This window comes from Tachypleus tridentatus, chromosome 11, assembly GCF_004210375.1.
Source record: "Tachypleus tridentatus isolate NWPU-2018 chromosome 11, ASM421037v1, whole genome shotgun sequence".
NCBI lineage: Eukaryota > Metazoa > Arthropoda > Merostomata > Xiphosura > Limulidae > Tachypleus > Tachypleus tridentatus.
The window spans coordinates 88,463,443-88,479,307 of NC_134835.1; the positions used below are offsets into that span (position 1 = coordinate 88,463,443).

General features: G+C 31.2%; 1 protein-coding gene across 1 annotated transcript in view; it reads right to left on the reverse strand.

Moving 5' to 3' along the window:
• The window catches only part of LOC143232713 (histone-lysine N-methyltransferase 2C-like), a 180,224-nt gene extending 169,944 nt beyond the window's left edge, over positions 1 to 10,280 (reverse strand). Inside the window, 3 exon segments of the mRNA XM_076468458.1 lie at positions 2,259 to 2,515; positions 2,749 to 3,325; positions 10,078 to 10,280. Coding sequence (XP_076324573.1) covers positions 2,259 to 2,515; positions 2,749 to 3,263 — 772 coding nt within the window. The 5' untranslated portion in view covers positions 3,264 to 3,325; positions 10,078 to 10,280.
• Positions 10,281 to 15,865: the final 5,585 nt, after the last annotated feature.

A 15,865-nucleotide genomic window follows, 5' to 3' on the forward strand; every position in this document is an offset into this window, starting at 1 on the left:
TTGCACATGTTGACTAGTAAACAAAAGTACTTATTATTCACAAACAAATCCTTATTAAAAATAATAATTTAAAAGCCTAATTTTTGGTGGACAAAAAATTTCCTAACATTTACTGAAAGTCTAACAAATTTTGTAAAGTTAAACATATTGTATTAAAAGTTATAGCATGGAAACCATAACAAGTATAAAATAATTATAAACTTAGCTAATTCTCCCAAACCTGTGTGGAAAGAGTTAACACGAAAACACTATGCATTAAAAGCAGTCAATTTGTGTGAGTTTGATCCCCAAAATTACCAAGAAAGTTTTAGTAAAAATATTCAACAACAAAATCTGATTTTTTTGTGTACAAAAGACTTGTAGCATTTTCTGATGTGTGAAATTTCATGAAGATATCTGTTATCAAAAATTATAGTATGACTAACCTCATGGATAGTTTGGTGGTTACAAATCAGGTGCAATACACCTGGCCATATGAAAAGTGTTATATATAACTGTTATATAAATACACCAATAAACTTGGAACAAAAATGTAGTTTATAATTCAAATTGCAAAACATGTTTTAAGACCCTAACCTGAAAAGATATTTAAATTCTAAATTTTCACTTCTCAGTATCACTCGACACTTCTTTGCTCCATACTGTCCATTTAAGATTTTCTAAATGCCTCTGTATGAACTTCTGATAAGCCACCATTTAGTATACTGATTGCTAAGACATAATTTAAACTCACAATCTCTAAGGTTCATGCTTTACTAAGAAATAAGCAAGTCAAACTCAAATGCCACACACCTTCTATCAAACAGTCTTTAAAAAAAAATGTATTAATTCTCTCTGAAACATACTACTGAAGTATGGTAATGAATAAAAAGAATGGATTCTACTTCAAAAAAACTGTTATAAAGCATTAAGGTGTGAGGTTACAAAATATATAGCCTCAGTTTCATTGCTTACTGTTCAAATCCACAAGCTAACAATTTTTACTCTTATTTATAACTTATTTAAAAAGCCAGTTAAATTATAGCAGTTTTAGGATATTACATTTTTGTGCATAATAATATTTTGTACTCAAAATTAAATAACTGAAATAAAAATGTACACTATTTTGAACTGCTAACATTGTTACAAAAAGAGGCCTACAGTGCTTTGTTGTTAATGACAGAAGTCCTGAACTCCAGACAAAAGTTTAAAATTTGTTATGAATATATTTTTTTTTATTTTTAAAATAACCAAAACCTAAAAACTGGGAACCTCTTAGGATTAATAAGAAAATTTAAATGAAAAAAATCATCAGTGTACAGTGATACGAAAAGTTAAAAAATATGAAACAAAATTATTATCAGTTTTCCTCTGTACTAACTGAAACATTGAAGACACTTTCAACTGTTAACTCCCTTCAAATTCAATTTTATGTCCTCCTTACATAAAAATGTATTTCAGATAGACACCCATTCACCTCTTCAAAAAATTCAGAGCTATGGCTTGCACAACTTCTGACAAGTTTTATGCACATGCATCAAGTCTCTAAATGAAACTCCAATCCTTATAGGTATTTACACCAGTATATTATGTAATCAGCATTAGAATATAAACTTCCTCCAATAAACCATTCTACAAAGCAAAAGAACTGGAGTGGAAGGATAAATGATACTGTGGAGAGGTATCTGTCTAAAATAAATGTTCAGGTACAGAAAATGTAACTTCAGAAACACTACTTATCTTTTTGCAAAGCTAAGAACTAGAATTCCACATTTATAATGGTATAGGGACTGATGTAAATAAATAAAATTCTAAAGATAAGCTCCTTTCTGAAAATATAGCAACAGAAAGAGAAAAATGCAGAAAGTGTTTCACCCACTAACAGAGTAGGAGCATCACTCAGTGGAACAGTGGAAAACTATATTTATCTTCTGCAGAGTAAATGGGTACAAAAGGCATTGAAAAAGCCCCCCCCTTCCCTGTGTGGTGTTGCAATGATTGCTTAATGGCCTGGATTGGCAGACCAGTAATGTATAGAGTAGCTTGACCAAGTAACCAAGCCAACAAGGAAAAAAAAAAGAGAGATAGAGATTAAGGAACATTATAAACCAAAATTTGTGTCCTGTCCACAACACTTTCTTAGTATATATCAGATTCCTCAAGATAGCAGAGTAAGGGTAACCATTTTCTACTTTAGCAGTGACATCATGTTACACACTTTGTTTTCTGTGCGACTAGCTTAAAATAAATATCTACAGAATAATACTATACTAATGTACCTGTTTGCATTACTGTATCTTGTTTAACATCAACTACTTTTGAAGGTTCCTTTGATGTTTCAAAGCTCATTAACTGAGGAGAAATATGACTAGCAGTCAAACCATCTGAGGTAAAAGTATCTATTTCACCAGTAAATTCATCTCCTAGCATAGATCCTGGTAGAGACAGCTGTGATGGAAGAGATGAACTGTGTGGAATTCCAAATAAGCTACCAGGTCCTGGTTTTCTGCTGTGCATCCTAGGTCGACCAGGAAATCTGAGTGTGTATATAAAAGCTTGGCTTATTATATATAACATCCAGAATTTGATATTTCATTGCATACATTTTAAAGGCTTTAAATAGACTTATCCTCTAATCTAAACGGTAAGTATCTTGGAACAAAACAAAAATGACTGTATGAAATGAAAATAAAAACTAGATTTATTAAAAAAAACAAATAAGAATTACAATTTGAAAGTTACTCTTCACAAATGTTTTGGCAAACATACATTTTTTTCCGTTGAGTTGGACAACTTCCATCTTTACGAGGTCTGCCTGGTCCTCTTCTGAATGGAGCCATCCGTTGCAGTGTCAAACGAGACTGATTTGAACAGAACGGCTGAGAAGTCAAACGACTAACATCTTCTTCTGAAGCTTCAACCCCTGATGCATAAGAACTCAGATCAAGACATCCTTCTGTACTAAAACCCAACTGTCCCCCTTCAGAAACTATATCTGGTTCACCAGGTGACTGGTCTTCACCTTGCCCAGTCGTGTGTGATTCCTGAGTTGAATTAACTGTTAAATCCAAGGCTGTTGGGTTTGAAGAACTGTTACTTGAAGATTTTGGAACTGATACTGATACAATGTTATCTTCCTTATTCTTTAATTCTGTAGCTGATGCTACAGGTTCACTTTGACATGAAACTAATTCTAATGCTTCAGTTTCCAATGCATCTTCAACTTGATCTTTACAGACATCATCTTTAACAAAACAACCTCTTTCTTCTTTATTTCTCTCCATTTTATTTCTTCATTGAAGTTATTTATAAGACAGGAATGGACTGGTATATATCAACAGAAGACCTGTGGTAAGACAGATAAGACCCTACTGATTACAATGTTTTTGTACATTTTCGTTTTAAATGCAGGTTAATTTGTTAAGAATATAACATGAATATTTATATCAAACTTTAAACAGTTTTATAAATAATACAGTTATAATAATCATAAAGGCAATTCTTTATTCAGATTTCACATCTATTATCTTTAATAGTGCTTTTTCTAAGGTTCTGCTGGAAACAATTATAAACCTAAAATATAAGAAATAAATAATAGGATAAAACAATTTTTTGTTTACACAAAACATGCACAGACTACTAATTCAGATGGCTACAAAAAGACCACAATCACCATTCTCAAGTGCAAACTGTGACCACAAAATACATGAAGACAAATCTGAGCACCCATAAAATAGTCTGTTATTTATTGTTAGAGAACTTTTACAGTCCCATAGTTTACAACTATTAAAACTCCATCAATTTTAATATTCAAAGAACAAAAATAACAATGCTATTATTACTGATTTTATCTCATTAGGAAAATGAAACAACCTAGACCTAAATACACAATTTAGTAGGTACAAAGATTACAAATTAGTGTTAACAAAATTAAGTATATTTTCACAGAAATAAATGTAAAAAATTACTAATTTTGCACAAACTTGCAAATCAAGAAGATTTTGTTTTTGTGACATTATACCATTTTACAGTATATGTATTACATGAAAAGAAAAGTTTCGCAACAGCAAGCAATATATCCAATCTTCATGCATATATATTTTTATAGTGAATGCCCACCATCATAAAAAAGGTATTTCCAAAAAATTTGATGATGGCTGTAAATGTTTTCATGTTCTCTGTTGTTTACCCATATACCTATCTTGTATTATAATTATAAACAGAATGACATAAATTTCCCAACTTAGGACCTAGACCTCATTTAATCCTTTGACAACAGAAACCCCTTTAAAAGCTTTTCTGCACAAGACACTGTGTTATATTCAAAATTTAACTAAAAATCTTCAATATCAAGGTACTGAATAAAATTTGTATAATAATGTATGTTATGATTTGAAGTTTTACTTTATCCAAAAGTCCTTTATTTCAAAATAAACCTTTAAAACCTACTTGAAACTTCAGAGGTACTGTCACATAACCAACAAGTTATGAAAATTCTTTGGCTCTGTACCTTCAACAATACAACAGCACTTGATTAAAGGTACATCTGGATAGTAGGTTGCTTATGTAACCTTTTGTCTCATTCATTTCAAAGCGCTCTGAATAAATACAGTTGAAATAGGTAATATTTTTTTTCAACACAACAGGTGTCACACCCACCTTCAACAGATTTGTTTCTTCAAGCCTACATGTAGATGCTATATTTATGTGTACAATCATTAGAAAAAGCCCATTTTACAAAATAATCTAACAATGGTTATTTTGAAACTGACATCCAGTTGTTGTTGGCTGCTTGGCTGATTTTAGCACTTACAGTTGGTTCTTACCTGAATATGTCATAGTCAAAGGTACAGTTTAAAATGTATTTGTTTTACTATTATATTTCAGTTAATTATGTATTAGTTCTAAAATGCATAATTAAAAGGTTAAAAAACTTTGAAACAAGCATTACACTTTACACCCATTCTCAATGCTTATAATGTTACGTGCTGAATGGAAATTTTACTGAAGGGTTATCTCCTAAAGACACTATTATATACCTCAAAGGCACTATTTTGTGTCAAAATGATAAAGTGGTAAAAGTCAAGACAAGAAAGTAAAACACTAAAAGAAAACTATATCTGAAAAGGAAAAGACCTAAAATTACAAATATAACCGAGAAGATCTTTAAAGATATTCTACACAAAATTAAAGTTGTTTTTTTTTCCATTTCTTCATTTTAATTGTTTCACTGCACTGTACATTAATAACAATAGCTAGTTAGGAATATGATAGAGAAATGAAAAATGAAATATAAACATTTACCTTATAAAAACCTTTTGATATCCCTTTAGGAGCTTCTTGGGATTATGGAAATGAAATACGAAAACTATATTATAAATAAAAGTATTTTTCTACTTAACATGAAAATTACCTTGCATTTAATTTGTTAATAGTTTGAATGCAAGCAACTACAATAGAAAAAGAACATTTTTTTAGTAAAAACCAGCTATAATAATGTCATTCTCTGTATACAAGATACTTTTGATCTTTTAATCATCAAAACAGTGCTCTGTTGCTATTAGTAAACCTAATATTACTTATTATCATCATCCTGCTGATAATGGTAAAACTGGATAGGTATAAAAGGTAAATGATTGGACTTTGCTTTTCATTTAAACTAATGATATTCAAATGGACATAATTGGTAAATTAGAATAATTCTGACATAATCCAAATAGCCCTATCCTATTAAAATTTATCATTACATTTTAAAGCAAATATCTCTTAGTCTAAACTTTTATCCAACAAATCACTACTATTCTAGTAACTGAAATTATGGTAACTCTCAGAATCAAGAGTTGGATTTAACTTTTTTTAAGGGAATTTTCCCATTAGTATTCATGTATAGGACAAGAGAAAAATTGATTTAAACAAAAAACATTAACGTAACTGACTGATTATTGGTAAAAATGTTATTTATATTAAAATATTTTCAATATTAGTTAAATCTTGACAAATCAAAGAAAAATTGTTTTGTTGTTTCAAAAAATAAATTTATAAAAGTCCAACATAATATCCAGTATAATTATTTGTTCTGAAATACGAATCAAAGTTAAATAAAAAATAAACAGCCATATATATGCATTCTACAGCTGATTATTAAAACTTGTTATGGTAGAGGTTAATCAAGCCTAGTTAATTAAACTGTAAAATAGCTGAATGATAAAAAGAAAGAAACCAAATATTTTTTTGTCCATTCAGATTGGATCCTCGTTTCTACTAGAGAACCTCAAGGAAACAGTGATTTGGACTTTGGTTTCTTATTTATATTAATAATACCTAAATGGGCATAGTCAGTAACATTTTCTAATAATAACACTTGAGTATTTCTAACTACAGTATTGATGGTGAAGAATACCGAACAACTTGAATCAACTGGTAACCAAGATCACATAATTTACAACCTGTCTTCCTTAAAATATGTGGCTCATATCCAAGTTCTACTAACAAAATAGCCATTTCCAGTGCAAAATTCAGGAAAGTCAATAAATTTTCATGAAATATAATATCCTGACACAATTTATGTCGATATTATTCCTAATGATGTCACTGCACACAGTTCATTTGGACAATCTCTATCCACCACCAAACTGGTAGCTTTTCAACTTGAACCATACCTTGGACTAAAATACTCTTTCCACAATTATAGCACTAAGCCACATTAACATAAAGTAAGTCTTGCCCATTGAAGGTTCACAACTGTTTTTAGTACTGATGTACATAATTTACTCTTGTTGTCACCACAACTATTAGTTTGCACTTGAAAACCCTGTTATTTTATATGCAATCCATATTAATGAAATTTAAAGTTCAGTTGTGGTTTAAAACTTATATTGAAAAGTAGCTACACATTTACATTTTCGAAAAGATGCAGGTTTTTATAACGTGTGTTTGATGCTATATGCAATATTCATGTTTGCAGCAAGCTTTAATTTAATTGCAAGGTACTTTATTATAAGTTTTTAAAGGAGCTGCAACAAATTTAAGCAAAACAAATCTTTAACTCTCGTAGTTCCAAGCAGTTAACAGCCATAATCTTTTTTAAATAAAAGTGATGATAAATTTAAGATACCTAATAAACATAATAAATAAACAGCAAAATAGAACACATGAATACTAACAGTTCAATTAGAAAATAACTGCAGACCTTCAACAATAATAAATTGCAAGAGTACTATCACCATCCACATTATTGACTGATTAAGCACATGCTTTGATGATGGAGAGAAATGTAAAGTTATATCAGTGCTCCTCCTTCAACACTAAAATTTTAAAATTCAGAAATACTGAATACAAGTATAAAAAGGTTATACTTTCATTGTACAAGTCATTGGGTAGGTTACATTTAAAGCAGTGTTCAGTCTTAGGCTCCAAATCTTGGAAAGGATATTGGATTGTTGGGAAGGATTCAGGAGGGTGACTCAAATGATAAAATGACAGGTTAAGATTTATGAAATTGTTTTCCTTTATAACAAGAATTAGAGTAAATCTGATTCAGGTCTTTAACATTGTTAAGGAAATCAATAGTGTTGATACATCATCTTTTGTTTTTTGATGAAAAAGGCGGGACTAGTGGACAACTTTTAACTGGGTATGAGTCAACTTCAGCCAAGACATTATTTTTCTAACAGAATGATTAGGGCTACTTTCAGATGTGGTGGATGTACTTAATTTAAAGGAAGGTTGATAAATATCTGAATGATAAAGCTTGGTTTTAGTGTTTTATTTTAGTTTAGTGAATGAGATGGCCTAGATGAACCAACAGGTCCTTTGCTGCTCCCTTAAATTATGTGCATGTTTTTGTGTAATTCCTGCCATCTATGTTTAATTACATTTAGGATCCAACCAAGTTTATCTGATAATTATCACAAATTTATTCTAGTGCTCCATACAAACAAACATACACATACACATAGACACACAATTACTTCAAGATTACTACACGTTCTCATATCCTCAGTAAACTTGCATTCTTTAATATTGATGTTATAGTGGTTAAGAAATAGATCAAAAAGTGTTTATTAATTTACTCCTGGAAAACTGATTAAATCTTTAGGCCGTCCCATTAAAATAAAACAGATATGTATAAACAGGATACTATATGTGATTTCTATGTATTAGTTACATGTTTATTGTACACAGATATCTGTAACAAACAAATCAACAAATTGGATGCACTTAATGAGAAAATAAACCATAAACTTCTGAACGGATATTTTAGTGAACAGTATAGTATATTTCTACATATTTATTATATATTTAAAACATTACTACTGCTTTTACTCATGGTAAAATATTTAAGCTGATCTATTTCTTTACACAAGTAAAGGGTATTTCCTTTTATTGTATTTGTTTTAAAAATTCTTCTTGAAATTAAAGCACATTGTGCAGAGAACATTTATCCAATGGATAAGACGTAGAAATGAGTTAATAAGTTGAACAAAACTTTAAAGTGTCGAGTCTCTTGATATTGAGAAATTCTTGGTGACCAAAATATTGTCAGTAAGATACATCTTTACAAAATAAGACTTCACAAGAATCCAAGAAACTATAGGTATATTAGTTTGATTTATGCTATCAGAAAGTAGTCTGAACTCTACAATTCTTGCTACATCTGAAGGAAATCCAAATATCCTGATTTAGCCTTTGACAAGATATCACACAAAAAATTACTTAGTATATTGGATTCTTAAGAAATTTATAGAAAAATATAAAAAACTGGATTAGACATAAAAAGCAATAAAAAGAAAGCATTACTATATTTTGTTTAGCAGAATTGTGGTTCATAACAGTGATTATACAAGAATGTGCTAAAAAAATACAATCAATGAAAAACTACCATAAGAAAAATCACTTATTCTTAAAACAACACTCAAAACCTTCCTTTTCAATAGCTAAGACTACCCAAATACCAATAACACAAAAAATAAGTAATTTCATGATTGTACACAAAACTAAACTTTTACCTATTTCTTCATATCATAATTCTTGGTACAACTTTTTGATGAGCCTACAACAAAACTGGCTGGTTATTTTGCCTCAAAATTATGACAGGTATAGAACTTTAACACCACTAAAATTGATAAGTACTGTAGGCATGAAGTAAAAATAGGGGATTTGTAGTTTGATAAAATAAGGTAAAACACTATTTCCAGTCTTGTCTGTTTCCTTTGAGTCTCTAGCTGTAGGCTTCAAAATATATAATCTACATTTGATTAAACTTGTGTCTGTATTTTTTTTATGGTCACTATTTCTATTTTTCAAATGAGCAATTTTTACCGATTTAGTTATTTATACAATTTTTATAGCTTCTTGAATATGCACATTTCCATTTTTTACTAATGCTACTGAAAGTGAAATTCTAGGAAAAGTTGATTCTATTATTAAGAACACTTATTCAGATATTCTGATAGTAAAATGTATAAGGTTATTCGCTTTCGATACAAAAAAAAAAAAAAAGAGAAAATATACATGTAATTAGTTGAGCACCTTAGATATGTCATTAGGTTAAGCCTTATACTGTTAAGTTAGACTGCACGGAGAACTATAATTAATAACCTGGGTATCAAATTACTTTCAACTATTAGAAGTTCTAAGCTTAATCCATGTTCCAACTAACAATGTAAACTTCCAGATGGTGGCCTATCCAAAGATTTTAGTTACACTGTAAACTATACAACTTACGTAAGTTACTAGTAACATAAAAGTATTTTAAAAATTATAATTTGTGTAAATCATTTGTATGATTTGTAAATGATAAAACTTAAAAGCAAGCGAATTTTAAGATTGAAATAGATTAACGATACTTTATTCATTTACCTACATGTTTTATTTCATCATATTCATTATCATTATTATCAATTTATCAAAATTAGAGTCGTAAAGCAATTAATATAAGCCTATAAATTATACAACGTATCAACATCTCGTAAACGTAGGCTACGGTCGGACGTCAGCCATGATGCCGACGCTACGGTACGACATTGGCAATGATGTTGAATTACCTAGCCAACTTACGCTCGGTACAAAATAAGGCAACATTTCGGCTCCACTTACCTGTCGTCAGAAGGCTACAAGGCATCACTAACAACAAAGCAAATGTTGTAGAAGTCAAGTAAACAATAACGACAATAGAATATCCTTTTATTATTTTAATAAAGAGGCCGCTCACAATTCAAAAATAATACAGCATCACACCTATCTTTCATTTCTTCTCAGAGACCAGTTAAAGCCTCCGAACCCGTATTACTTCCCTAACATCTTTGTGGACCGCCGCACTCAAAACAGTTTTAAAACTTCCCTAACTTAATTAATTATTATAAAAATATAATGTTGTTTTTGTAACTGAACCTTAATGAATAAAATAACTAAAGTGTCTCACTATCAAATGTTATTCAAGTTTATTGAAATGAAATCAAATATTTTAAGCACCTGTTTCAAAAGGTCAAACGAAAAGTCTGGGGAAGTTTAGCGTGCGGATTGATACATTACAGTTTGTTTTCTAATAAAACTTCAACACAAGTTCGGATGAATATCTGGATAATGTAATTACTTTTCCATGTGACAGTCAACTTTAAATTCAAGAAATCACTAGTGTAACCCCTGTTTCCATTTTCGAAAAAGCCTTAACCGTGTGAACAATTTTTGAAGACATTTATTCTTCTTGTGACTTGTTTTAAGATTCTATAATGATGGATGTGCACCGAATAAACAAACTATAGCTGTATCCATCATAGACGTACCTCTTTGAAACAATCTTCGAAATGTAGTCTTCGAATAATAATTAGAATATTAGTTATTATAAAACGAAATAATTTAATTACCATATATATTACAAAGGTTAAAATTCATATAATATTGAATTAAAGATTGAGACGTAAAAAAACATAATTCAAATGTAATGAAATTGAGAAATGTTTTGTTTGTTTTTTCGTAGGAGTTAAGACAACCATTTTCTATGGCTTCTCTGAGAAGTATATTACAGTGGGGTAAGATGTATTTATTTTTCTAAAGCTTGAGAATTTTCTAGATCTTTCAGAAAAATATCAGTTACTTATCCAAAATATTGTTCTCATTCATTCAATAAGTTATTAGAATAAAGTCTCTTATCTGGGAATTAGAAGAATAGTAATAAATATGGCTCTATATTTGATTTTATATTCATGTAATGAAATGAATTATGATTTTAGGAATTTAAAAACAAACCCACTATTTTTGATTAAACACATTTGAATTTCTTCTTGTATATGTATTTTGAATTCGAGACAGACTATTAAAATAGTATGAAATTAATTCCCCAAGATTTATACTTAAGTATCTCATGAGCGGTGCTGAGTATAGGCCCAGCATGGCCAAGTGGGTTAAGGCATTCGACTCATAATATGGGGGTCGCAGGTTTGAATCCCGGTCGCACCATAACATGCTTGCCTTTTCAGCTGTGGGGGCGTTATAATGTTACGGTCAATCCTACTATGCGTTGGTAAGAAAAAGTAGCCCAAGAGTTGGTGGTGATGACTAGGTGCTTTCCCTCCTTGCTAAATTAGGAACGGCTATTGCAGATATCCCTCGCGTAGCTTTGCGTGAAATTAAAAAAAAAAATCTTGTTGAATATAGTTAAGTCAGAAAAAACAAAATCTTTGTAAAAATTGCTGTACAGCTATTAATATAACTGGTTAATGAGATAAGTCTTCCTCTAGGACAGTTTGTCAGTCTACGAATTTACAACGCTAAAATCAGGGGTTCGATTCCCCACGGTGGACACAGCAGAGAGCTTAATGTGGCTTTGTTATAAGAAAATACACATATAGTAAGATAAAGAGGGGACACACATTTTTTAAAGGTACAACAAATACATCCATTAGCACTGCTCAGCATTTCTCAATAATTGATTTAACGAATTTAGTTTAAAATTTAAGAAAATTATTAAATCGATAAATATTTCTATTTTTCCTTATCTCTATGACTCAATTAACTTGTTGATAACATCGCATCCAGATGTTAAGCGGAATTAAACTTAACAGCATGGTAACTTAACCTATATTCTCGATATTGTAATTTAGATGCTTGCTGGAAGCACATTACATTGGTCTTAGGATATTCGGTAATGTTAATGAACAAGAAGTTATAAGAAATATCTAGAACATTTAATACATTATGAAGTAGAGTTAGCAAGTCAACTGGCTAAGTAAGCTTGGAGGGAAATAGTAAAGAATTAAGAAGATAAGATGTTTTCTAGAAGGTAGAGTGTTTCAAAGCTATGCAATCTGATATCTGTGCTCTCTCCACCACGGGTATGAAAATCCAGTTTCTAGCGTTGCAAGTCTGCAGATATACCTCTGTGCCATTGGGGACCCAAGCGGAGTGAATCATTCAATATATTTACATTTTTGGATCTGTGTTAGTTATCGCACATATTAAGACACTTCGTACAAGTAAGTCGATTTTTACATAAGTGCAGTGCAGATAACGTGATTTTAAACACACGCCTAAAGCAAGTTACAATGTAGACATGTGTGAAAAACATTAAGAGAAAAATAAACTAATTCTTTATTCTTGGGCTGAAGATTGAATGATTTTCAACAGATAACTTTATAAACCCACCAAATTAAATAAAACATTATAAATCTGGTATCTGTTTGTTTGTTTTTTAATTTCGCGCTAGCCATCCCTAATTTAGCAGTGTAAGACTAGAGGGAAGGCAGCTAGTCATCACCACCCACCGCCAACTCTTGGGCTACTCTTTTACCAACGAATAGTGGGATTGACCGTCACATTATAACGAACCCGCGACCATCGGATTACGAGTCGCACGCCTTACGCGCTTGGCTATGCCAGGCAATGACTGGGTGGTAGTGTAACCAAATACTGCAGAATGTACAGAAGGATAGACAATTCAAGGGAAAGGCTATTCACTGTGATTGTCTTTAAAGAACACTTCTCAGCAGAAACTTAGCCTGATAAGTAACTCAGAGTTCCTGACTGGACTATTTTCAGAGAATGAACAAGGATGGAGCCGTCAGTGGATTCAATTGATCACCTAGCTAGAAAAAAAAAATCTCCAGCAACAGGACAGTCAATGACAACAAGGAATAAGATGTCATTCCATCTGTATACCATAAACCATGGGATAAAAAGCAACCAAAGAGATTTCGTGAATGGATAGAAAGGTAAGCAGTATTTTAAGCTATATTTTGAATGTTGCAATTTTGATGTTAGCTGGAGTGCGCATCATATTAGTTCTAGAATATTCTGGTATATTAATGAACAAGAGGCGTTGAGAAATATGCGTAACAATGAATAGATTATAAGTACAGGTTAGTAAGTCTTTTGACTAATTAAGCTTGCAGTAAAATTGTAAAACAACAGGAAGACAAAAAATTGTTTTCTAGTAGGTAGAATGAATCAGTCGTTGTGTTTATGTTTTAAATGTGTGTTAGCTATTGCATATATTGAATTACTTTGTATATGTAAATTTGTTTTTAACCTAGTGCAAATAGCATGACTGCAAACGTTGGCCTACAAAAAGTTACAAAATGTAGAAGTGTATAAAACGTGAAAGAAGAAATAAAGTAATTTTTATTGTTGCATGGACTGAATACACTGATTTTCAAACATAAAATATTCGCAATACGCTGCAATATATATATCTTGGATATATTTTTATTTTATGGAATGGTAGAGATAGCAATTATTTCAGCTGTAACATGGTTACCGAACAAGAGAAAAAATGCAAATTTGACCAACAAATAACGACTTCTGACGGTAGCATTTATAAAACTGTATTTCAATTCTAAGTTAGAAAGCTGTCCCATGAAGCTACAGGGCCAGGTAAGCCTCACTAACAGAAAAGCAAAATTAAATTTGTGATTTTTTTTAACTTCATATACAACCAACATATCACAAAATGTATAAAAACATGTATTGCAACTTTATATAAATGGTTTTTATAGGTGGGTTATTTCTTATCATTCAGTAAACATATATCGAAATTGCAAATATTGTAAATCCAATCCACTTGTTTGTAATTGGTTATTTATTCATTCAACTGTAATATAAATTCACAATTTAATTTTTCTTCCTTGTGTATGATACTGTTTCACTTGGTGACACACCAACAGTCTGAATGGTATTTTATCGGGGGTTTATTAGCACAAAGCAACTAAGCTATTTGCCCCAAACAATTGGTAAAAATAGTTAACATTAAAATTATTATAAAGGGTAAAAATAAATAAATAAAGGTTAAAACAATGTCCAAAATTCAAATAAAAAATATAAACAAAATTAGAAAGGTCAATGTCCTGTAGAAATTTAAAAACACAAGAAATTTGGACAATGTTACCATCGCCATGACACTCTCCAACGTCAATGGTAAACTCGTAAAAAACACGACAGTAAAACGTGTGTTATTGGGACATCAGTGTCACAAAGGCCTCACATTAGTGGATCAATTCCAAATGAAGGAAAACAATAAGTTAAAAAACTGTGAACAATGCGTAGCCTAGTTAGGACAACTTCCTCCTTCCGATCCTTATTGAAACAAAACAGCCAAAGAACATCAGAAGGTTTGGTCTGGTAAAGCTTGTTACGATGTTGCTCCTTCCGAGTCGACTGCCAAATTGCGCGAAACTAAGCCTTCAATACAGGACTGTAGTCCAGGCATGGGATAGGCATGGCTGTGATGGTACAAAAGCAGACTTAGCCGCGGTAACAACGAGCTAGTTCTCGTGAATATCAACGTGGCAAGGTATCCAGAAAAACCGGATAGAAACAGAAGATAAAGAAAAATAGGGTAGTCGTTTTAGACTGTCGACGAGAACTAACGTTAAGAGATTACAGGGCTAGTAAAAAGCTAAGAAAGTGATTCATGGTAGGAGAAATGGTATACAACTCAGCAGTGAACACAAAAACTGCAAAATAGATCCTGTAAACAACCACCGCGTCACAACAAACCAAGGCACATCTTCCACACTTACCTTACTGTAAACCATCTGTATAAATGGGAATGGAAAAATGGTATGAAAGATTTTGAGCAAAGAGAAGAAATGTACACAGATCAAGGTGTTAATTTCAACAATAAGTTATTTTCTCAGTTGTTAAAATTGGTGGATGTGTTAAAGACGTAAACTTTCCATTATCGCCCTTGTCTGATGAATAAACAGAGCAAGTAATACAAAATATCAAGTGTTTGCTTCCAAAATGTGTTAATTCATAACTAATAAACTGATATAATAATTTAGTATACATCATAATCATGTATCATACAACAGAACAAAAATTAGTTGGGTGTTCACTAAACATGGTTGTGTTTGGTCAGTAAATATTACTTACTGTGGATGTGAGGTACAATTCTTTGCATGTGAAGATGTGCTGAATGTTTAAAAAGGATTTGAAGAAGCTAAGTTTTGTATTGGTTAACGCCTACGAATTTGTACGCCAAAAGCTAGGAAAGGATGCCATATGGCAGAAGAAATATTATTAAAACAGTCAAGGAATGTAAATTTCAATGTGAGAACAGGATATGGCTTTGGCTCGGACCATCAGCAATGACGCAAATTTTCTATAGTTGAATTGGTCTGTACATATTACTATCGAGTGATATTTAACATTCAGTGTATGCACTGCATTGTCTGACTTCTACTTGATTATCTCTAAAATTGAAATGGTTTGTTGATTATTACATTGAGTTAACTGAATGAAAGTTGTGATCTTTACTTTGTCAGTATCGAGTACAGTTTCATAACAAATATTCACAGAAATATTGGATGATAGCCGCTCAGTTGTCACAGAGTTAAGGTACTTGTTCATTGCAAGATTAGCAGGACTAAAAGGTTGCCGAGATCCTTAC